At 28.4% G+C, this 23,921-nt stretch overlaps 7 protein-coding genes across 7 annotated transcripts; 2 read left to right on the forward strand and 5 right to left on the reverse strand.

Annotated features, from left to right (window-relative positions):
• Positions 1-3,100: 3,100 nt before the first annotated feature.
• Positions 3,101-4,057, reverse strand: GO595_005378 (Clan CA, family C1, cathepsin L-like cysteine peptidase; the record flags this gene model as incomplete). The annotated part of the gene is made up of 1 exon (XM_067918614.1): positions 3,101-4,057. The coding sequence occupies one exon, from the start codon at positions 4,055-4,057 to the stop codon at positions 3,101-3,103; it is 957 nt and encodes a 318-aa protein (XP_067774442.1).
• A 344-nt stretch (positions 4,058-4,401) lies between these two features.
• Positions 4,402-6,036, reverse strand: GO595_005379 (Copine family protein; the record flags this gene model as incomplete). The annotated part of the gene is made up of 1 exon (XM_067918615.1): positions 4,402-6,036. One exon carries the CDS (start codon positions 6,034-6,036, stop codon positions 4,402-4,404), a length of 1,635 nt encoding a protein of 544 aa, XP_067774443.1.
• Positions 6,037-9,748: 3,712 nt separating this feature from the next.
• Positions 9,749-10,282, forward strand: GO595_005380 (uncharacterized protein; the record flags this gene model as incomplete). Its single annotated transcript, XM_067918616.1, has 1 exon — positions 9,749-10,282. The coding sequence occupies one exon, from the start codon at positions 9,749-9,751 to the stop codon at positions 10,280-10,282; it is 534 nt and encodes a 177-aa protein (XP_067774444.1).
• Positions 10,283-11,501: 1,219 nt separating this feature from the next.
• GO595_005381 (V-type proton ATPase subunit B) lies at positions 11,502-13,016 on the reverse strand (the record flags this gene model as incomplete). Its single annotated transcript, XM_067918617.1, has 1 exon — positions 11,502-13,016. The coding sequence occupies one exon, from the start codon at positions 13,014-13,016 to the stop codon at positions 11,502-11,504; it is 1,515 nt and encodes a 504-aa protein (XP_067774445.1).
• A 4,063-nt stretch (positions 13,017-17,079) lies between these two features.
• GO595_005382 (Type III restriction enzyme, res subunit family protein) lies at positions 17,080-19,497 on the reverse strand (the record flags this gene model as incomplete). The annotated part of the gene is made up of 1 exon (XM_067918618.1): positions 17,080-19,497. One exon carries the CDS (start codon positions 19,495-19,497, stop codon positions 17,080-17,082), a length of 2,418 nt encoding a protein of 805 aa, XP_067774446.1.
• A 103-nt stretch (positions 19,498-19,600) lies between these two features.
• Positions 19,601-19,978, reverse strand: GO595_005383 (uncharacterized protein; the record flags this gene model as incomplete). The annotated part of the gene is made up of 1 exon (XM_067918619.1): positions 19,601-19,978. One exon carries the CDS (start codon positions 19,976-19,978, stop codon positions 19,601-19,603), a length of 378 nt encoding a protein of 125 aa, XP_067774447.1.
• A 54-nt stretch (positions 19,979-20,032) lies between these two features.
• GO595_005384 (ISC system 2Fe-2S type ferredoxin) lies at positions 20,033-20,377 on the forward strand (the record flags this gene model as incomplete). The annotated part of the gene is made up of 1 exon (XM_067918621.1): positions 20,033-20,377. One exon carries the CDS (start codon positions 20,033-20,035, stop codon positions 20,375-20,377), a length of 345 nt encoding a protein of 114 aa, XP_067774448.1.
• Between the last annotated feature and the right edge of the window lie 3,544 nt (positions 20,378-23,921).

Here is a 23,921-nt window from a genome sequence, read left to right on the forward strand (position 1 = left end):
ACATTGGGAAACCAACAAAGCAATAATTCAACCAAAAATTCAGACAAAAAGAAATTAAATCAAATCGCAAATAGTAAGGATGTAGAAATTTTAAAAATGCCCAATGGAATTCAAGAAATTTATTTAAAATTTCAAACGATCAAATCTATAATTATTAATTTAAATGAAGAAAACATGTCAACATCAACACCCTTAATCATGGGTTTGTATGATATCAATTATCCGTACTCTTTTAATTTGGTTATTAGTCAATTAATTTATACGTCATTTGTATCACAAAAAAAAGATTTTAATATTTATTTCCAATTTATGAAAGAAATTGAAGAGAAAGAAGAAATCACTAAAAATGATAATAAACTTATTAATATTTTTATTGCATTAATTCTTAAAAAATATACACAAGAATCATTTTATCTTCTCGAAAAATTTATAGAATTACAATATATTAAACCAAAAATTGTATACAAAAAATCACTAAATTTCTTACATTATTTAAAAGTAAAAGGAATCAAAAACATTAATTTTTATTTACCCTTTTCAGGTTACTATAAACAACATTATAAAAAACTTTCAAAGAATGATTGGGAACTTCATAAACAATTGTTAAAAAAAGGAGTTAATCCAAATGAAATTTCAAAAATAATTCGAAATGATGAAATAGAGAAACTTCAAGATTTATCGTCACAAGATGATTTTAATTTTAATCAAACAATTGAACCATCGCCTTATGAAAGATGTTCATTTATTAATAAAGAAAATGTTTCATTAATTGATTATGCTGCATATTTTTCTGCAGTTAAATGTTTTAAATATTTACTTATGAATGGTTCTAATGTAAATAATACAGCTAAATATGCAATTGCAGGTGGAAATCTTGAAATCATTCATTTATGTGAACAAAATCATTTATCATTTAAACAAACAATTGATATTACTATTCAATATCATATAAATGAAGTTTTCCATTATCTTTATGAAAATAAACTTTATGAAGATATGGAATTAGAATTAATACAAAAGAAATGTATAATGTATTATAACTATGAAATCCTTTTGTTTTTGTTGGAAGAAGGAATGAAGTTTTCGATTTCTTTTCTAAATGAATTTGCAAAAATTGGAAATATGTTTATTCTTAAGCCTTTTATTGAAGAAAAACTATTTCCAAATGATGTTTTGGTTTATTCTTCAATGTCAGGAAACATTGAACTTGTAAAATGTATTCTTGATCAAAAAGTAATTGATATTAATTCTAAAAATATTAAATTTTTTTTGATTTATTGTCTATTTTTATAATATGCTATTTTAAAATAATGTTTGGAAATTCTTTAAAATATTTAATACTGCACTTATTTCAGCATCTGAATATGGTCACTCAGAAGTAGTTAAATTACTTCTTGAGCAAAAAGGAATCGATATTAATACTAAAAATCGTTTTGAACTTAATGATTTCAAGCTTTAAAATAATATTTGGAAATTATTTTAATTATTTTTTACAGCATTCATGTATGCATCTAAAAATGGTCATACAGAAGTCGTTAAATTGCTTCTTGAACAAAAAGGTATTGATATTAACATGAAAAATATTAATTTGTTTGTTTTCAAATTAATTGATATAATTTTGGACATCACTTATGTTTGCTTCTAAAAATGGCCACTCAGAAGTAGTTAAATTACTTCTTGAACAAAAAGGAATTGATGTTAATGCAAAAGATATTTATTTGTTTGATTTAGGATTTATTTTAATAATTTGAAATTTTAGAATAATATTTGGGAATTATTTAAATTATTTTGGACAGCAATTAAGTTAGCATCTAAAAATAGTCACTCAGAAGTGGTTAAATTACTTGGTGAACATGAAAGAATTGATATTAATGTTAAAAATATTTATTTGTTTTATTTGATATTTATTTGAATAATTTAATATTTAAAATTAATATTTGGTATTTATTTAAATTATTTCGAACTTACTTACAATAGCATTAGAAAAAGATTTTTCTGAATTAGTAAAATTGATAAATGAGAAAAAAGAAGGAGAATAAACAATGTATATTATTCAATAATGTGAATAAATATTCAAAAATCCAATTATATAAGATTTTATCAATGTATAATAAAAAATGTTTATATAAGTGATAAAAAGCACATGCTTGAATAATATTATTTGTTATTTTTGATTTAGTGCATAAAGCAGGGTTAGAAAATGTAAGCGAATTAGAAAATGTGTTATTATTTATTAATGCATTTGGGTTAGAAAATATGTTTGATAGAAGGCATTCATCGTTTATTGCTCCTTTAGTAATATTAGGTTTGATATAATTCTGACTATATAACTAATGTTGTATTTACTCTATTAAATGTATCATTTTGTATTTATATTTAATTTCTCAATTAAAATGAATATAATTTAGGATGTTCAATTACTAAATGCATAGAAATCAATATAACTAACATTTTCAGATATAAAAACCATTCTAATTTAGTACTACAATTTGTTTAGTAAAATAAATTTACTTGAGTGTTTGAATTAAGAATAGTAAACATCTTACTATTCCATTGAAATAATTGATAAATTGAAGATTATATACTTATTTCGATCACTTGAATATTTCTATTTTTCTGTCAATTTTATTTACAATATCAAATTTGTGATATGTAAACAAATAAAAGAATAAGTATCTATATTTTTTGATTAATGAATTTTTATTTTTAAGTTTAATCTTCAAATACATTTAATTAAGTATGTACGAGTTCAGTTTGTATTAATGTTTCGAATCCATAATGATGGATTGGCTCGTTATTATTTAGCCAATTCATTACCATATACCAAATTATCTCTATTTTATTAATCAGCTTAAAAAGTCATTTAATCGAATGAAATTTCTTTAAAAATAATATTCTTTTTAATATATATAATTTTAACATAATAAAATTAATATTAAAATGAAATCTTAGATTTGGAGAATATTTCCAACTATAAACTTAAAAACATTTGTTGCACACTAATTCTAATCCATTCGAATTTATTTTTAAGAACCAAAAGAAGTATATTCATATTTCACGTCAAATCGAAAGAGAAACATTTATTGGGACAATATGTTTATTACTCAGCCAATGGCACAAATGCCATTGACGCGATGCCGCACATTGAATCCTTATTCCTTCTCAGCCGCATATATCCATCTTCTCCCCACGATGTTCCCCACGCGTTCCGAAGTATCCAGTAAGGCACATCTCCGTCGACTCCGTATCCCACGACGCAAACGGCTAAGTTTGTTTGCCATTTTGAGCATCTGTCGTCGTCGAAGATTCCGCTGCAATAAAGTTGGAAAGCAAAGGATGAGGCGTCAATGGATGCGCACATTACCCCGTACTCGGCACATTTGCTTTGCATATCTTTTTCATCGTCAAGGTTAACAATCACTAAATTCTTAGATCGCGTAACAGCTTTTGATGCGTTGAATTTGCAGGTTTCTTGAGTCCCTGTGTATGGATAATCAGATTCAAGCATAAATTGGCCGCTTTGATAGTCGTTGGTATATTGAAATGCATCAAATGGATGGCCACCATTACAACCATATGAATAAATACAGCAATCGATAATATTTGAGGTAGAGAGGTTGTAAAGATCACCATGCTTCTTGGCCCAAGCTGATTCTTGTGAGGCAATTGCTGAAAATGCCCAAGATGCTGCACAAGCTGAACCGAAATCTCTTATAGGATTAACAATTCCAAAGTCACGCCAATCGAGAGTATCAGGCGTAAAGGAATTATGGCTTTCTGTTATTGGATTTTCTGGCATTTTAAATGGATATTTGGATTGGATAAGATTCTGATATTCAGAATTTGTAAGGGCAGCAAACTGATTAAGTTTTAACTTAAAACGATGGTCTTTATTAAAATCTTGTACCGCTCTTTTGTTTGTAATAAATATTCCAAGCCTTTTCAAATAATCTTCTCCTGTATAACATAATGAATTTTCTTTCATCCAGTTCAAAAAGCTTGTCTCCTCGTGCGCAAAAGATTGTAAGGTGTAACGGAGAAAAACCAAAGCTAGCATTTATTTCACATAACATGTCCATTTTCACTGAAAGATTGATCAGCTCACAGAATTGAATGGTCGTAAAATAACTTTTCACAAAGAGATCGGCTTTTGCCACAATATTTGAATGGAAAGCACTAACCGTTAGAACTTTATTCCAGAAGCTGATGAATTATCATTTGTGGTATATCATAAGTCAAAACATATATTTCTATCAAGCACATCCAAAATCATTTTCAGCTTCATCAGAAATAATTGAAGGAAACTTCAATCAATTGCAAATTGCGTCACCACTTTCGTTACGATTTCCAAAATTCGTTTTCGCAATTTACATAAAAAACGATTCAAAACTCTTTTGGTGTTTAATTAGGAATATAGCCATGTGTTGAGCAGAACTGGTGCACTTGCTTTGGTATTTCGGCGAGCAGCTCCTGCGCGAGGCCGACTCCTCCCTGCGCCTCATATTTGCTGTAAGGGATGAACTGCACGATGTCTCTTTTCATTGTCACTCCGCTTCTTGACCTCAGCGGGTGTTCGTCAGCGTCGAGTTGATCCATTGACGCGAAGTTTGCGTATCCGATACCCACAATGATGATACTGAGTGGGGAATCAGAAGCGGCGACAATTGCATCGATTGTTTCGGGCATATCATTAATTACACCGTCGGTAAGGATCATTAATATTGAGTAAGTTCTTGATGATTCAAATGATTCTTGTGCAACTTGTGATGCAGCAGTAATGATTGGCGCAAATAATGTTGGGCCACTTAAGACAACACTCTTAAGTGAATTCCTATAAACGGCTGCAATCCCTTCTAACCCTTGAACATTAGGATTACTTGGATCAAATGTTAATGGGAAACAGTGCGATACGACACCGTTTATTTTGCCGCCAAAACCGTAAACAGGAAATGCTTGGTCGCTATCGTACGGGCAGACAACAGACCCAACGGACCAGATGCACGACTCGTATTGGTTCAAATGGCCTTCGGTGATGAAGTGAAGGGAACGTGGATCCGTAGGAGCACGGTTGGATGCGGTGAAATCAATGGCAGTGATAAGATTAAGTTGAAGACCACTACGGATGTAATCAAAGAATGTTGGTGTCTTGACTATTGAGAAATTGATGATTCGAATTCGGCCCGTTTTCCTCTTATTCTTTCCTTCGATTTCAAATGTGGTTCCAACACTGCTCTTAAGGGTTTGTAAGGGGAGTTGGATAGAACCAATGACTTCGTCTGGATGATTCTTTCGATAATCCATGACGGTTAATAAAATATTGGCATCATCTTCATTATCAGCAATGTTTTGAAGTGGCACTTGGAAGTTTTTAAATGTGCATTGGTATGTCTTAGGAACAACTTCTGAACGGAATACTGGAATATTTTTGCCATTGCTGATTTTGGAGATTTGGAAGTATGGATAATCCTTGGAAAAGGTACGCATCTTCTTGAGGCCGCTGCATGCAACTGTGAAATTACAAACTGTGCCACAATTTGATGCTTGTTCAACTGTTAAAACAAGAGTTCCTCTCTTGTTTTTGGCTGTTGGATGCTGAATCTCAAAGGTAATATCACGAGATGTGGTCGAAACAAGGTTTTGTACATCTGTATCTACAAATCCAATATAATCGTGTTTTTCTAATGGTGCCTTTTCTGAGTCAACATCGTAAATGCAAAAGCGGAGTGGTTGTTGGGTTTCAAATATGTATGCAGCTTGGAAGAATTTTACAAATGTTGGATTGGCATCATTCATAATAGCTTCTGTTCTAGAAATTTCAATATACTTGCCATTAATTGGCACAAACATTACAACCATTGGATCAGATTGGCTTGTTTTATCAAGTTTAATCAGATTTTTGCAAGCAACGTGAATATTCAAAATTGATTCTTGTGATGCACTATTAATTACTGTATCGTTGGAGATCCCATGTGTTCCAGTATCAATTTTGTTTGATTGTGCTGCGGGCATCGAAGACATTCCATAAGCAATCGACATGCTGAAGAATGGGGTTAATTGTAACAAACCGTTTTCAAATCGGGTTAAGAGGGTGTTTGATTCAAATGCGGCGGTTATGCGTTATAAACCGGTTATGTTATGAAAAAGCGGATCGAGATTTTGAACGCTTGCTGATGGATTTTTAGGTAAATTACGAGTATAACCAGTAGTGGAACAAAAGAAATACGATTTTTGTGACGTTTTAATTTGTAGAATTATGAGATATATAAACTAATTTATATCAAGCAATTTCGAATTTAATTTTTTTTTTCCCCTACCCCCCTTAGTATATATTTAATTCAAATATACAACTTATCACTGTTCTAATATTTTAAATAATAAATGTATTTTTTTAATGCATGAAAAGCAGACATTAATAAGATTTGAATAAAACAGTGGATTGAGTGAAGTTTGTCATGCAATGTAAAAACATTACAATGAGAAATTAATTTATCAAAGCTATATCATAACATATAATTCGGAATAATTTTACAAACAAATGAATATACACACAAATTTATTTATGATATTTATAACCAATTAATTATTTTTCGCTTTAATAATTTGACTATTTCTGTGTAGCCATTTTTAGTAGCAATTCCAAGTGCTGTTTCATATTGTTTATATAATTACCAAACATTACAACTATGCCTCAAATTTTTAATATAAATATCATAAAATAACAAATAAATATTTTTCACATTAATATCAATTTTTTTTTGTTCAAGAAGTATTTTTACTATTTTTATTTGACCATTTTCAGATGCAAATATTAATGCTGTATTATACATATAAAATAAATTCCAAAAATCATTATAAAATATCAAATTATTAATATAAATATTATATGAAACAAATAAATATTTTTAGCATTTATTTCGATACCTTTTTGTTCTAAAAGTAATTTTACTATGTCTGTATTATCAATTTGAGATGCATACATAAGAGCAGTACTAAATAATTTGAATAATTTCTAAATAATGTCAATATTCTCCAAATTCCAAAATAAAATATAAAAAAATTAAAATAAATAATATCTTGTACAAATAATCTTTAGCATTAATATTAATCCCATTTTGCTCAAGAAGTAATTTAACTATTTCAATGTGATTATATATAGATGCAAAAAACAATGGAGTCCAAAACGATTTGAACAATTTCCAATAACTTTTTTAAAACCAAAAATTATTTAGCCAAACTTCAAACAAAGGAAACAAATACTTCCAGCATTTATATCAATACCATTTTGTTTAAGAAGTAATTTAGCTATTTCAATATATCCATTGTTTGATGCTTTCATTAGTGCAGTTTCATAACTTTAAAGGAATATCCAAATATTATTTTGAAATTTCATAAGAAGAAAAACAAAATCAAACAAAACAAATAAATATCTTTAGCATTAATATTAATTCCATTTTGCTCAAGAAGTATTTTAACGATATCTGTATGTCCTTTTTCAGATGCAATTATAAGAGGTGTATAAAATAATTCGAATAATTCCCAAATTAAATTATGAAATAGAAATATTTCTAAAAAGACATTATTTTTAGCATTTATATCAATTTTTCCTTCTTGTTCCAAAACATATTTAACGAGTTCAATATTTCCTGATTCTGAACAAAAAAGTAAAATATTTTTTGGAATCAAATCTTTCTTAAGGAAATATTTAATAAAAAATATATTTCCAATTTTTGCCGATTCATTTATCATTGAATCATTAATTTTCATTCCTTCTTCAATCAAAAATGTAAAAATTTCATAATTATGATATAAAACACATATTTTACCTAATTCTTCTATATTATTAATTTTTAAAATTTTATTTTCATGTAAATAATGAAAAATTTCATTTCGATGAAATTTAATTGCAATTTCATATGCACCTTTAAATGACAAATGATTTTGTTCGCATAAATGAAATATTTCAAGATTTCCACCTGCAATTGCATACTTCAATGTATTTATTAATTTAGAATTATTTAATAATAAATATTTAAAACATTTAACTGATCCAAAAAATGCTGCATAATTAATTAATGAAACATTTTCTTCATTAATAAATGAACATCTTTCATAAAGTGATGGTTTAATTATTTGATTAAAATTAAAACTTGTTTGCGATGATATCTTTTGTAGTTTTTCAATGTTATCATTTCGGATTATTTTTGCAATTTTATTCGGATTAATTCCTTCTTTAACATATTTCTTTTGAAGTTCCCAATCGTTCTTTCTCAGTTCTCCAATGTTTCCTAGAATTTGTAACCACGCAATATCTGGATTTTGCATTATTTTAATTTCTTCATCAGACATATAATGGACAAAATATGGCTTCTTTTTGCTTTTTATAATATTAGATTCAATCAAATTTTGTTCAACCATTTTCTCAAGAAGATAACTTGATTCTTGTGTATCATTATCAAAAAGAATATTGATAAATACTTTTAAAATTTTTGGACTAATTTTTTTATTTTCCTCAAAAATTTCAATTTCTCTTATAAGATCCAAATATATATCAAAATAATTCATACCTAATATAAAGGTCAAGTATACCATATGGCTAACAATCATGTTAAAAGATATTGGATTATTTTCATCAAATTTGTTGATTATCAAATTGGCCATTTGATTAATATTTCCAATATCAGTATCAAAAATTATTTTTTTGATTGTCAAAAGCGTTTCCCATTCTTTCTTGAATTTTTGATTTGTAATTTCTTTCATTAAGGAAAACACCTCGTTTTTTATGAAAGTTAATAAAATTGTACCGCTAAAACGATTATAATGGACTGAAATCTAAATTTGAAAAAGTTCAAAGTTTACAGCGTTGTAAGACAAATTAAAAACTTTATTAACGTAAATATGCAACTGTCAAATTTGTCAAAACTTCATTGACTAACTCTGTTTTAAATTATTAAAAAGTGTCAATATAATCTAAACCAATTACATCATGATAATCAATTATGATAAATTTATCATAATTGATTATCATTTGTTTATTAAGTGTTAAATTTTTACAATAACATGTTATTTTATCGATGCTAGTTGGTTCGTTACTACTATGTGTTGGCTGAAATTTATTTTTATTCATTCAATGGATTTGTATTCATGATTGAAGATTAAACGATAAATACAATTAAAAAATTAAATGAAATGCAATCGTTATTGAGTCAATTTATCCTATCGGGCAAACACGTTTATTTAGGAAGCCGTTAAGGTTCCTTCATCCAACATGAAATCAAAACCTAAAACATCAAATCTAGAGATTCAAAACTTAATTCTCACATTTATTGCTCTAACTTGCTTTGCTGTTCTTACTTTTTTCAGATTTAATTCTCATGATCTTCTAAATTCTAAATTTATATGTAACCAAAAATCTGATATAATTCAAAATATTTCGAATGCATCTATTGCATTTTATATTATACTTGGTGCAAAGCAAAAAATTGATAAAAAAGAAGACCTACGAGGGAATTTTTGGGAGTATCAATTACAACAATTTTCTGGTGAATATTACCTTCATTATGTTTCTGATGGACCTCTTAATATACCAGGGATTAATGTCGAAATATATCCAGAAAATTCCACCACATTTACAGATGATACACAATTATGCATACGTACACCAGGTACATGGAAACATTTTATAAAGCATCACAAAAATGTCAAATGGTATTACCGAGGTACACATGATTCATATATCAATCTTTCGGCCATGCTTAATCTCATTTCCGATCTAGAGAAAGAAGGTGATCCCATGGAAGTTCCATTACTTGCATACAACTACCATGAATTTAACCATGAATTTTATCCACAAGGTGGAGCCGGGTGGCTTTTTTCAAATGCAGCCATGCAAAGATTTGTTGAAAACATAGACACATTTATCGGCGCTTGTAAAGGCGGTTTTGATGATGTTGCTCTTGGTTGGTTCATTAAATCTATTAATATTGACCTTGAACATTTCCAAACTAATCGCATCATTGTCACTTTCCCAATATCACAAGTCGACCAAATCTTGGACGATGATTACAGCCAAATTAAGGAATGCCCCGAGTATTACTACTTAGTTCCTGGTAAAAATGGATTAAGACCATGTCCTGTGAAAAAAGCTGCATCAATTCATATGCACCAAATTCCAATGACAACAGTGAAAAAGCTTTTGGACAAAGTGCCTAATGATTTTGCTGTGTATTTCCCTGATCCAAATACACCTCTATTTTGCAAAATGAATAATCGTGCACAATATTGAGGAACGCCGTTTTGATAAATATTGTAAGTAAATATGACCATTGGAATTGGAGTGTATTCATTGATGAATTTGACTTTATCATTTTGAGCATTTCATTTGATTGGCCAATCAGATATCTGAAATAAAAAGAAAATTAGTACTAATACTAAAAATATTGGTACGTATTCAAAGCGTCAGAGTAACATATATTGGAAAAAATTCATTTTAATTTTTGTGGTTTATTCATAGATGAATACAAAAAAAATTCTTCATTTGGAAGATAATATACAATTGCCACCCCCGATCGGAGATGGACATGACGCAATCAAGGCAATGATATCTACACTTAACGAGCAGAAACAAATTAAAATTGGAATTAATTCAATCAGTAAATCTATTATCAAGGGAAATATTCAAATGTTGATCATAACATATGATATAAATCCACCAGAGATTGTCCAGCATATACTTTTAATGGCAGCAAAATCAAATATTCCAGTAATTGTAGCTAAATTTACACAGAACGACCTTGGGCAAACACTTGGTATTAGGCATGTTTCTACTGTTGGCATTCTATCTTCAGTTTCTTCTGATGTCATTGATCTTCTTCGACCATTTTCAACCATCATATCACAATCACAAAATTTCCCAATTATATAAAAATAAGCGAGTGTATTTTTTTGGATATAAACAAAAAACAATAGAATTAATTTGTTAATGAAAAATCTTTGAACACATTTTTGACTCAGTAAAATCTCATTCGAAATGTATATAACTTTAAGCCATCTCAAGATCATGGATGATTATTTTGTCAAATAATCTAATTTTATTAAAAGAATATGTCATTTGAAACGTGCTAATTTATTGGTTAGCCATTTAGGGGAAATAGAGTTTTAACCAAATCTTTCCGAATCTTGCTTCTTTTTAAATTTTTTTGTAGAATTCAGGTGAGTGGATAAATAAACGGTTGGAAATTGAACGTTAAAATCATAAAAAAACATTGTTAATATTATGCATAATATGAATATATGTATACTGTTAATTCGAAAGGATATATTAAAAGTAATCTTCACCTAATTTCTTGTATATTCTAGTGTGCATTGTATATGGATACAAGACAAACATTTTGTTGCGAGGGGCACCCAAAAAGAATTTTTAGGGCACCCCAATAATTAATAAGGTTAAAAATTGTCTCATCAAAAATTTGATGTTGTAACAAATTTTAAGAGCAATTATTCATTTATTCATCTTCTTCATCTTCATTTTCTTCTTTTTCTGTTTGTCCTCTATCTCTTGCGTAGAACTCATTTAATGTCTGCTGATCGATTCTCTTTAATGATTCCTTCGGTAATGTTCTTAATATTTCCCATGCCAAATCCAACGATTCAAATACATTTCTACTTTCATAAGGTCCTTGTTGTAAGAATTGTGTTTCAAATCTATGTAAGAACTCGATATGTTTCTTATCATCTTCACTTAATGATTCTTCACCAACGACAGCTTTCATTGCGAGTACATCTTTACCATGTGCATATGATGCGTACATTTGATTTGATACACTACTATGATCTTTACGTGTTAAACCTTCTCCAATAGCACTCTTCATCAAACGTGACAATGATGGTAACAAGTTAATTGGCGGATAAATTTGTTTGTTATCAAGTTGACGATCAACATAAATTTGTCCTTCGGTAATATAACCAGTTAAATCTGGAATTGGGTGTGTAATATCATCAGAAGGCATTGTAAGAATTGGAATTTGTGTGATACTTCCGGGACGTCCTTTAACTCTTCCTGCACGCTCATAGATGGATGCAAAGTCAGTATACATGTAACCAGGATATGATCTTCGTCCAGGAACTTCACTACGAGCTGTAGAAACTTCACGTAATGCATTTGCATATGATGTCATATCAGTCAAAATGGCTAAAATATGCATTCCTTGGTCATACGCAAGATATTCGGCTGTTGTTAATGCAATACGTGGTGTAATTAGACGTTCGATTGTAGGATCATTTGCATGGTTCAAAAATAGAACCACACGTTCCATAGAACCACTTTGCTCGAAATCTTGTTGGAAGAATTGGGCAGTGCTCTTGTTAACACCCATAGCTCCGAAAACAATAGCGAAATTATCTGGTGATGTATCATAGACATCTTTACCACGATGTTGAACAAGACCTGCTTGACGACAGATTTGTGCAGCAATTTGGTTATGGGGAAGACCAGAAGCTGAGAAAATTGGAATCTTTTGACCACGGGCAATTGAGTTCATTACATCAATAGCTGAAAGACCGGTCTGAATCATTTCTCTTGGGTACTCACGATTGTATGGATTGATTGGCTGGCCTTCAATATCGAGGAAATCGTCAGCAAGAACTGGAGGACCATGATCTAAAGGTGTACCACTCCCACTAAATACACGTCCAAGCATATCTGTGCTAACTGGTGTATGTTGTGTTTGACCAGTGAACTCAATTCTGGTTCTTTTGACATCAATATCTGTTGTACCTTCGAAAACTTGAACAACAGCTTTGTCTCCTTGAACTTCGAGAACTTTGCCACGACGTTCAGTTCCATCGCCAAGTGTAATACGGACAATTTCTGCGTATTTTGGGAACTTAACTTTATCACAAATAACTAATGGACCATTAACACTTGTAACAGTTCGGTATTCGATTCGTGGTTGGACAATGTAATCACGAGTTACTGCATCGACATGTTGCTTTGTGACTTCGTCGAATTTGTTGCTCATTTATTATTGAATCAAAAAGTGTCAAATGATCATTGTTTTCTCAAAAAGTGACACTTTATTTTCTTTAATATACAAATTTTCTTTTGGTTTTATTTGTATATAAGTAATGAAATTAATTCAAGTAATTGAAATTTCAATCATAATTAATCAAAAATGAACTTAATAATAAAAATAGAAAAAAATTATTTAATAATCACCAAACCCGAAACCGAAACTTAATGGATTTGGATGCGCGAGTTTATTATTACCGAAATCAAATGTATTTGTAACATTAACTTCCTCATCGAAAATTATATCCTTTTGTTTTTTAAGTAATTCGAATATTTCTATAGATTTCTGATTATCACTCCGATGTAAATTTGCAATCATAATTGCTGTTTTACCTTCATAATTTTTATCATTTAATTTTATTCCATTTTGTTGAACAAGAAATTCTACGATTTCATAATGAGAATTTTGAACAGCCCCCATTAAAGAATTCATAAATAACATAAACAAATTCCGAATTAAATAAAGAAATATCAAATAATTATAACACATATTATTCTTTTGATTAATATCTATTTCACTATGTTCAAGTAATAATTTAACAGTATCTAAATGACCATTAAAACATGCACACATAAAAGCAGTACCAAAACAATTAATTAATTTCCAAATTTTATTATTAATTTCCATTTTTTATATAGGAATATAATATATATATAATAAATACCATGAAAGTTAATATCAATTTCTTTATGTTCAAGTAATAATTGAACAATATTTGTTCTTCCTTCCATACATGCGACCATTAAAGGTGTATAAAATAGATAAATTTAATTCCAAATACTAATTTAAAATAGAAATAATTTAAATGAATTATATAATAAAATGAATTAACAGATTTTATATTAACATTTATATCTTTATTATCAAGAATTAACTTAAAAATTTCATATTGATTTTTATGAACTAAATCAACATCGGTTTTATAATATTCAAATAAATTAAAAAAATACTATCGAATGGTCCCATGAAATTATAAAATAAACTCCAAACATATGAAATAAATATATTTACCCGGCATTTTAAAAGGATGATCTTCCTTAAAATATTTATTCATGAATTGTTGTTGATCTTTTGAAGATGCCATTAAACATTTATTAAATATTATAAATAAATCATTTAAAATATAAACAAAATTTAAATCAATGAAATAAACATCGAAAAAATGAAACAAATTCTAACTAAGTGATTATATTTTGGATCATATGAATGATTTTTTCCAATATTAATATTATAACACATTTTATGAAGCACGCTTTCAAATGATTTATAGAAATTCCAAATATTGTTATAATATTTTAATATTCTTTACATTAAAATTAATTCCTTTTTGTTCTATAAGTAATTTAGAAATTTCAAGATAGCCTGCAATCATTGCATACATTAATGGTGTACCAAATATTTAAAATATATTTCAACAAATATTCTAATAGAATAGATAATATATAAAATAAATATCTATGAAATTAATATCAATATCTTTTTGTTCTAGTAATAATTTAACGATTTCAATATAATTATTTCGTACTGCAAAAGTTAAAGCTGTTTCAAATAAATTAAATGATTACCAAATATCAAAATAAAACAAATAATTATTAAATTAAATTTTAATACAAATTATTAAATAGTTCGAGCATTAACATCAATTCCTTTTTGTTCAAGAAGTAATTTTACTATTTCTGTATGACCTTTCCATGTTGCATATATTAAAGGAGTTTCAAAATATTAAAAAGAAATAAATTTCCATTTAATATGTTAATATTAATTGCTTCGAAACTAAGAAGAATTTTTACAAGTTCAATATTACCATTATTACATGCATAAAATAATGGTGTTGAAAAAACAAATAATAAATTCCAAATTTTATAATAAAACTTCAAATTAATGAATTAAATAATATATAAAATTATAAAATATCGACAATATTTACATTTATATCCTTTTGCTTCAAAAATAATTTAACTACTTCTATATGATCATTTTCGGTTGCGATGATTAATGCAGATTTTCCTTGAATATTTTGTTGGTAAATATCAATTCCTTTTTGTTCAAGAAGTAATTTAACTATTTCAATATTTCCTATTTCAGATGCAATCATAAGTGGTGTATTAAATAGTTTAAATAATTTCCAAATATTAATCCAAAATATTAAATTATTTATATAAATTCTAAACAAAACAAATAAACATTTTTAACATTAATATCAATTCCATTTTGTTCAATAATTAATTTAACTATATTTAAGTTACCTTTTAAAGAAGCTGAATGAAGTGCTGTACGAAATAATATAAATAATTTCCAAATATTATTTCGAAATATAAAATTAAAAAAACAAATAAATAAAACAAATAAATTCTATCCTGAAAGTTAACATCAATTCCTTTTTGTTCAAGAATCAACTTAGCCATTTCATAATCATTATATTCGCAAGCACAAATTAAAGGAGTTTTATAAAAACATTAAATAACACTATAAAATATTCTTAAGAAACTCGAAATCAATAAAATTAAACATCATAAATATTAACATTTATGTTCTTTCGAGATAGAACATATTTGACAAGTTCAATATTATGTGAAGAAACAGAATAAGCAAAAGCTTCACTTGGAATATCTTTTTCATCGAAAAGATATTTTATCAAAAATAAGTTTCCACTTATGAATAATTCTTCAATGATTGATTCATTATATTCAAATCCTTGATTCTCCATGAATGAAAATATTTCGAAATTATTATATTGAATAGATTTAATAACAATTGAAGTAAATAACATATTTTTACATTCTTCATCAGTTAAAATTTGTTGATTGTTATGAACAAATGAAAAACTTGACTTATAAGGTTTCGATTTGAAATCAAAATATTTCATTTTTATTGACAATTTAAAATTTTTACGTTCCTTATGATAATATTTAAATATATTATTTTCATAAAGGTAATAAAAAATATTATTCCGATGATATTTAACTGCATCTTTATATGAATCCCTAAAAGTTGTACCATTTTGTTCACATAAATGAAATATTTCGATGTTTCCACCTGCAACTGCATAATTTCCAGCGAATTGGATATCAGAACCATTTAATAACAAATATTTAAAACATTTAATTGCGCCATAAAAAGCAGCATATTCTATTAATGTAATTCCATGTTCTTCATCATATCTAAAACATTTACTAAATTGCTCATATATTGATGGCGTTATATGTTGATTAAAATCAAATTCTTTTCCCGATGTTAATTTTTGAAGTTGTTCTACATCATCATCACGTATTGCCTTTGATATTTCTGATGGATTTCCTTCAGCAATATTAATTTTATGTTTCTCAAATTTATTTTGTCTATTTATTACTATAAAATCTTTTAAATTATTTTGGTTATTCTGTCTACTCCAATAAAGTGTTGATATTCCACGTTCTTCTAATTCTTTAAGTTGTTCTTCTGTTAATAAATGTGCAAAATATTGGGAATCAAGTTTAGAAACGTTGTCGGAACTAATTAAGTTTTTTTCAATTAAAATAGCTAAGAAATATTTCGATTCTTTAGAACGTAAATATAATAATTCACCTTTTAATAGTTGAAATATATGCGGATTGACTTTAAGTATTTCTTCTTCTTTCTTCTCGATATTTTGTAAATATTCGATATAAATATTTATATCTTTCCGTTGTGAAATAAATGATGAAATTGTATTTCCAATTAAAACAATATTAAATGAAAGTGGAAAATTTTCATCAAATAATTTCATCGTTAATTCAACAGTCATTTGAAGATTTCCTTGATCTAATTCAAGTACTAAGTCTTTTAAGTCTTGTAAATACTTAATTTCTTCTTTAGGGCTTCTGCTATGCATATTTATGGAAAGTGAAGTTCACTTGGAGGCCGTTAAATAGTCAAATTATATTTTTGGGGTACCCCCAAATTATTTATTTCAGAAAAATACGATATGATAATTTGAAAAATGTACAAACAACACTGAAAAATATAGAAATTAAAAACAATTTATTTATAGTAATTAAATATCATCTAAATCAACATCCATATCCGAATCATCTAAAAAAGAACTTTGCTGCGGTGTCATCATTACTGTTTCTATTGGAACTTCACTATTTCTGTTTCTGTTACATAAACTTCTTTCGACTTCAATTTCATCATCAATAGTAATATCATCACTTTCATCCAAAAATTTATCATCGCTATCGTCATCACTTAAAAACGCGTTTTCATCTGTTTGCTTAATTTGTTTACTACTTTCTAAATGTTCAATTTCTTCAATATATAAATCATCGTCATCATCACTTAAGAAATCATTTTCTTCCATTCTTTGACTTGCCAAATGTTCAGCCAATGACATACACGGAGTATTTTTTCGATCATTATCACTTTCATCATCAGAATCGATCATAAAAGGATTTTCAACATTATTATCATTACTTTCAACATTTTGTGATAATTTTCTAATTAGACTTTCAATGTCTTCATCTTCTTCATCATTTTGACCTATTTTACATTGTTTATATATTGATGAAAGAATATTACTTTCAGCCGAATGTGTAATTACTGCTACATTTGAATCATATGTCGATACTCTAAACTTATGATACTTCAAATTCCTTCCGAAACAACATTCCAATGCATATAATTCATTTTTTTGTAGAAATGGACTTTTCGTATCATTATTATTATCGATTACATGAATTCTTTTTTCGTTTTGTAAACATTTTAAGTTAATAACACTTAAATTATTCGGTATCGGTACATTAGATATTTTTGGATGATACAAAACAAACTTCGATAAATCAGTTGTAAGTTTGCTTTTGATATATGACTTCGTATTTTTCACCTTGTCCAAATTCTTTTCTTCGTAACCTTCAGTCATTAAAAACACTACACGACCGGCGCGTTTTCGACCTGTTCTTCCCATTCTTTGCACAGTTTTTAAAGGGGAAGCTGAAGTATCAAAACATATAATTAAATCTACTTCGCCAATATCTAAACCTTCTTCACCTACTGATGTTGCTACAATACAATTAATAGAACCTTTCCGAAATAATGAAACTACTTCTAATTGTGTAGCATCTGTTAATCCTTCGTTTTTTTTAGTTGTTGATTTACCGATAAATATCGATGGCTTAACCAATGGTACATTTTCTAAATGTTTCACAATTGCATAAGCAACAGCACGAAATTGCGTAAATATTATCGATCTTGAGCTCGGATTATTCTCATAGAAATCAGATAATATTATCGAAAGTTTCGCAAGTTTCGGATGTGATATATTTTTCGCTTGTTCACTATACCGTAATAAGCTTTGGAACGCAGGACTTGTCACAAGTTTACGCTTTGATTCAGTGTCTTTACGTTTCTTCATGAAATCCTTTAGTCCTTCATTTAAATGTTCTGCGCCATACTTCAATAGTTTTTCATATATAAATGATAAGCTATTTAAGATACCAAACAAGTCGAGAAGGAAAAATTTGTCTTTGCTGTATTCGCCCGGCTGCTTTTGGAAGTTATTCATTGACACCCACACTAATCCATGCGTAAGGTTTTGTGGATTCGAAGTACGTAATAATCCTTTTGCTTGAAGTTGTTCTGCTATTTTTGTCATACATTGGCCTAAGAAATTCATTAACAAAGTTTCATCGCCACCTAATGGTACTGTAACTATTTCGATGTCTGTCTTATGTTGATACTTCGCTATGTCCGGATCATTGTCATCTTTATATATGACCTTACTGATCATCAAATTAAAGATAACTGTTTGGATCGAGTTCATGTTATTGCCGGGCGTTGCTGATAACCCAATGACTCGAAATTGACTTGTTCGCGCTGCAACCAATCGAACAACACGTGAATATGCATAGTTACCATGCGCATGATGTGCTTCATCAAATATCAACAAAATTATATTCGACGGGTCTAAGCGCTTTTTTTCAATGTCATTTTGAACTATTTGTGGTGTGCAAAAAAAAACTGTGTATTCATCCCATACACTTGAGCGCCCTTTAGATGTGGAAGTTCCAATTATAGTTGTGACTTTACTTTGAGGTATATTTGTGAATGAGGTACACGCGTCAATTTGTTGGGTAACTAAATTACGCGTTGTAGCCATGAAAATTATTATCCCTTTTGGAAACCATCTGTGAAAATTCATCATAGCGACTGCAGCTATTAAAGTTTTACCAGCGCCTGTTGGTAAACATACTAATGTGTTTTGATGGAAACATTCTTGTGAGATTTCGAATTGATAATCACGTCTAGTGACATTAGTTGGATAAAGAAAAGTTGATAACGTAGCTGGATCTGCTTCAACATAAGTATCTGATTCTCTACGATCAATTTCGGTGGGCGGGAAATTCAACGCAAGTTCCTCAGGTGAGCCATTAAGGTAATAACTTTCATGGCTCACAATCGGTTGGTTGTTTTTCATTTGAACCCAAAGGATCTTCCCCTTACTGGCGACCGTTTAGTTATTGACGAAAATTTTCTTTTTGAATTCAAAATGACATTTTAAATTTTGTCTTTTTATTTATTTATTTACATTGAAAACGATTTAAAAGATTATTAATGTGTGGCTCAATGGCTTCTTTTGTTGTCGTTTCTTTTTGTTCTTCAAGTTCTGAGAGTGTATAAACATAATTATGGTTTTCATAATCATTTGGAAATCGTGGAATAACTGAAAGTGTCGGCTTACGATTTACAGGTTCATAATAATGGAATGCAAACATTACGGGTTGAAGTGATTCAGTTTCTCGAATGGATTGAGCGATTTGATCTGCAAGGATATACATGTCAGAGAAATTGGACTTGGATTCATCATATTCAATCTTAATGTATCCTATTTTGGTAATGGCATTGATCCAAGAAACATTGAACCCGGAAAGACAGAAGTTCCGAACGATTGATACCATAAAAAAATTGACTGAAATTTTTAACATAAACTGTGAATCAAAAGCAGATCACAAATGTTATCCGCGTTTAAGAGAAGTCTTGTAAATATTAAATTCATCGGGAAAGATGTTGACAAAGTTGTCCAAGGTGCAGTTGGCGAAAGCTTATTACATGTCGCCGAAAAAAATGGAATTAAAATTCCATGTGCTTGTGAAGGATCTTGTGCTTGCGGAACTTGTCACGTTTATGTCACAAAAGGAATGGATCTTTTAAACGAAATTTCTGATAAAGAAAATGATACACTTGATTTTGCTGTAGACGTACACGATGACTCAAGGTTATCATGTACAGCTAGAATTGTTGCTGAAGATGGGGAAATAGAAGCTAAAATTCCTATGCATTCAAGGAATGTCATTTGAAATTAAAATTAATTCATTGATAACGTCTTTTTTTCGGTAAGTTTAAGGGACTTGTTCCGCGGAAAGTTGTGTTTAACCTTTCGATTTTTGCTTTTTGCTTTTTGGGATGAGCGAAAATGAAAAATGTTTCTGATGACGATAGAAAACTGACAAAAGATTTTACAAAAAAAAACTTATGGCGGGAATCGTTGCTCTTTCGATTGGAGACGAAGGAGAATATTTTACATTTGCTTTCGAGCACGGATATGAGGTATACTCTTTCACTCCTTTACAAAAAAAATATAAGAAAGATTTTATAAATTTTAATATTATTTGTATTTCAACAAGTTCAGAAGGAAATCAAACAGCATTTGCTGTAAAACCTCTTTTGTCAGCATCCATGCAGTATAAAGTATTTTTATGGAATAATTTTTTTGGTGAATCAGAATGTGAACTTAATTTTGATGAACCTGTTTGTTCAGTATGTATTAGAAAACATATACTCATAATTATTCTTTCTAATTCTATTTGTTTATATGATATTTCTCAAAAAGCAATTCAATTTGAACAATTAACATCTACTAACACAGATGGAGCAGGAGAAGTCACGTTCTTTGATGAAAAATCAAAGATTGCTATATGTGGTTTAACTCCAGGTACAATTCAAATTTTTTCACAAGATGAAAATTCAAGACCAATTTTCATTCAAGCACATCAACACCCAATCTCTTTTATAAGGTTTAGCCCAGACACAACACTTGTTGCAACAGCAAGTCAAAAAGCAACATTAATAAGAATATTCGATACTGCAAATGGAATAATGATTAGTGTGTTTAGAAGAGGATCATTTCCTTCAAGAATTATGGCACTTGCATTTTCACCCTCGAACAAATGGCTTGTCGCAATAAGTGATAAAGGTACAGTTCATCTATTTAATGCTTTCGAAAGATGTACTAATGAAGAATCACCACCAAAGGCAATTTCTAAATTGAATATTAACAGTATGAAATGCGCTGACTTGGTTTTTTTGGAAGAAAATTTGTTCATTATTGTATCATCATCAGGAATTGTTTCTAAGGTAGAAATAGAGAGTAACTCAATGAGGATTAGCTCTCAAGTTTTGGCATTTGCAAAATGAATTAACTTTATTTGTAAATTATGTGTTTTGATAAAATTTTATTAAATTAAATTAAATTTAAAAAGTGAATATTCAAATGTTTACTTATTAAAACTTAACAAAGTTTAACAATTGTTTAACATCACCTTTTATTGTGAATTACTTATTTCATCCTTTTCATTGTGCTCTAGCAAAACATAAAATTTCCAAAGGAATCATTAAAATTTGTATTCTTTTTTTGATTTCATTTGTTTTAAGAATAAATTTTTTTTTCTAAACACCACGCATAACATCAAACAAAAAAATATTATCTTTTTTTGAATTTTTTATTTTTTGCAAATTGTTTTACATTATTTGATAATTCAAAATGTTGCATTTTGTTTAACAAACTTATCAATAGAGTCATTCATTATCCATTAGGAAAGCCATATAACATATAAACTTCCATCTTCAAGAACAGCTATTGAAAGCCAATCAAGTTATTCATGTAACAGAAACGATCTATATTGGTACAACATCGGATGTCATAACAATTGAAGCAAACATTTTCATCATATTCCAGGCTCAAATATATTTATTATTTTGTCGAAACTGATCCGACGAGTTTAAAAAATATTTTTACAGATATTTCTACTTCATTATACAAAAGAAACTTATATTGGTATAACATTTGGCGGCCTAAATGTAACTATAAGAGCGATGCCAAATGCAAGTGTTTCATCAACACATTCATTCACTAAAAAGAATACATTTACTAAATCAAATAAATTTATAATTACTAATAAATTTACTTATATATACTAATATATTTACTTATAATTACTAATAAATTTCTCAATCAAATAAATTTATAATTACTAAAGCAAATACATTTACAGAATAAAAATCTTTTGCATTTTCATTGGAATCACTATTACTTTAACATATACAAAAACATTAACGCAAACATTGATATTTCTTTACGGCATTCATTTATTATGATTATTTGATCGTTATTTATTTGATATATTATATTCATTCTATTATATATCAAAATGAAATTATCAACAGTTCTAAGCGTGGAAGAGATTATGTCAATCAGCTCTTTCTTTGAGTTTGTTTCATATTTCTCAATCTTCTATGAGTTTCCAATTTTTGGATTGGAACTCTCCAAAACGAATTTGTTCAACAAAACCAAACGAAACATTGATTAAAAATGTATTATTATTCTTAGAAAAAAATTTTAATTTTTTATGCTTATTAACAAATTTTGTTCTTAAAACACATAGCGATTTATACAAAACATTTTATTTCACTCTTTGATATCATTTATAAATTTTCAACATCATTTAATTTAATGATATACGTCATTGGAAAACAATAAATTTCCATTTAATTTGTTTAAATATGTCTAAATTTCTTTTCTTTGAAATCAACTGCGAATGGATCTTCTTCAATTTTCGAGATATCTATTGATAAGTTATTCATTGAAATATCAAAGTTATCATTATCAACATTTCCTTCTTTCATACTTTCTGTTTCATTCCTTCGTTTTTTATGAATAATTAATATTATAGATATTATAACAATGATAATTACTACTACACAAACGCAAGCGATAATTATAATAATTTGTTTGTTATTCATATTGTTATTATTGTCATTCATTTCATTTTGTTTTATAATCGTATAAAAACCTGTATAATATGAAATGTATGAAGAATATTCAATAATTATATATTCATAATAGATAAATAATGTTTTAACATAATAATACGAAGAATTAATGAACGAAAGAGAAATAGTATTTGTAGTCACAGTTTTGGGGATAATTGTTTGCGTAATGGATTGCGTAATGAATAATGTATGAACAAAAGACGCATCAGATTGCAGTGACTGTGTAAATGTATTTGAATTTGTAAAAGCATTAAAATTAGAAAATGTTAATGTTTGTGTATACGTGTTAGAAAACGTGTTTGTCTTAGTAAATGTGTTTGATTCTGAATATGAATTAGAATTAGAAAATGTATTACTCTGAGAATATGTGTTCGATTGTGAAAATGTATTTGATTCAGTAAATGTATTCGATTGTGAAAATGTATTTGACTTAGTAAATGTACTCGATTGCGAAAATGTATTTGACTTAGTAAATGTACTCGATTGTGTGAATGTGTGCGTTGGCCAGGGATATTGATCGCATCCTTCGATCGATGAACCTTTCGATACGGAAAGAGATCCAAACGTTTCATCCTCATACAAATCTGATGTCATAACATATTGCGCTGGAACATCTGAAAATGCATTTGAACTTATATCTGTTGGCGATTTATTGCCTGTGAAATAAATACATTTTAACTTGGTACAAAATTGAAATGCATAATCTCCAATTGATGCAACATTTTCACCAATTTTAAACGTTTCTAAAACAACACAACGTGAAAATGCATAATCTCCTATTGTTGCAACATT

Source organism: Histomonas meleagridis (assembly GCF_020186115.1).
Source record: "Histomonas meleagridis strain 2922-C6/04-10x chromosome Unknown contig_337, whole genome shotgun sequence".
Classification (NCBI taxonomy): Eukaryota; Parabasalia; order Tritrichomonadida; family Dientamoebidae; genus Histomonas; species Histomonas meleagridis.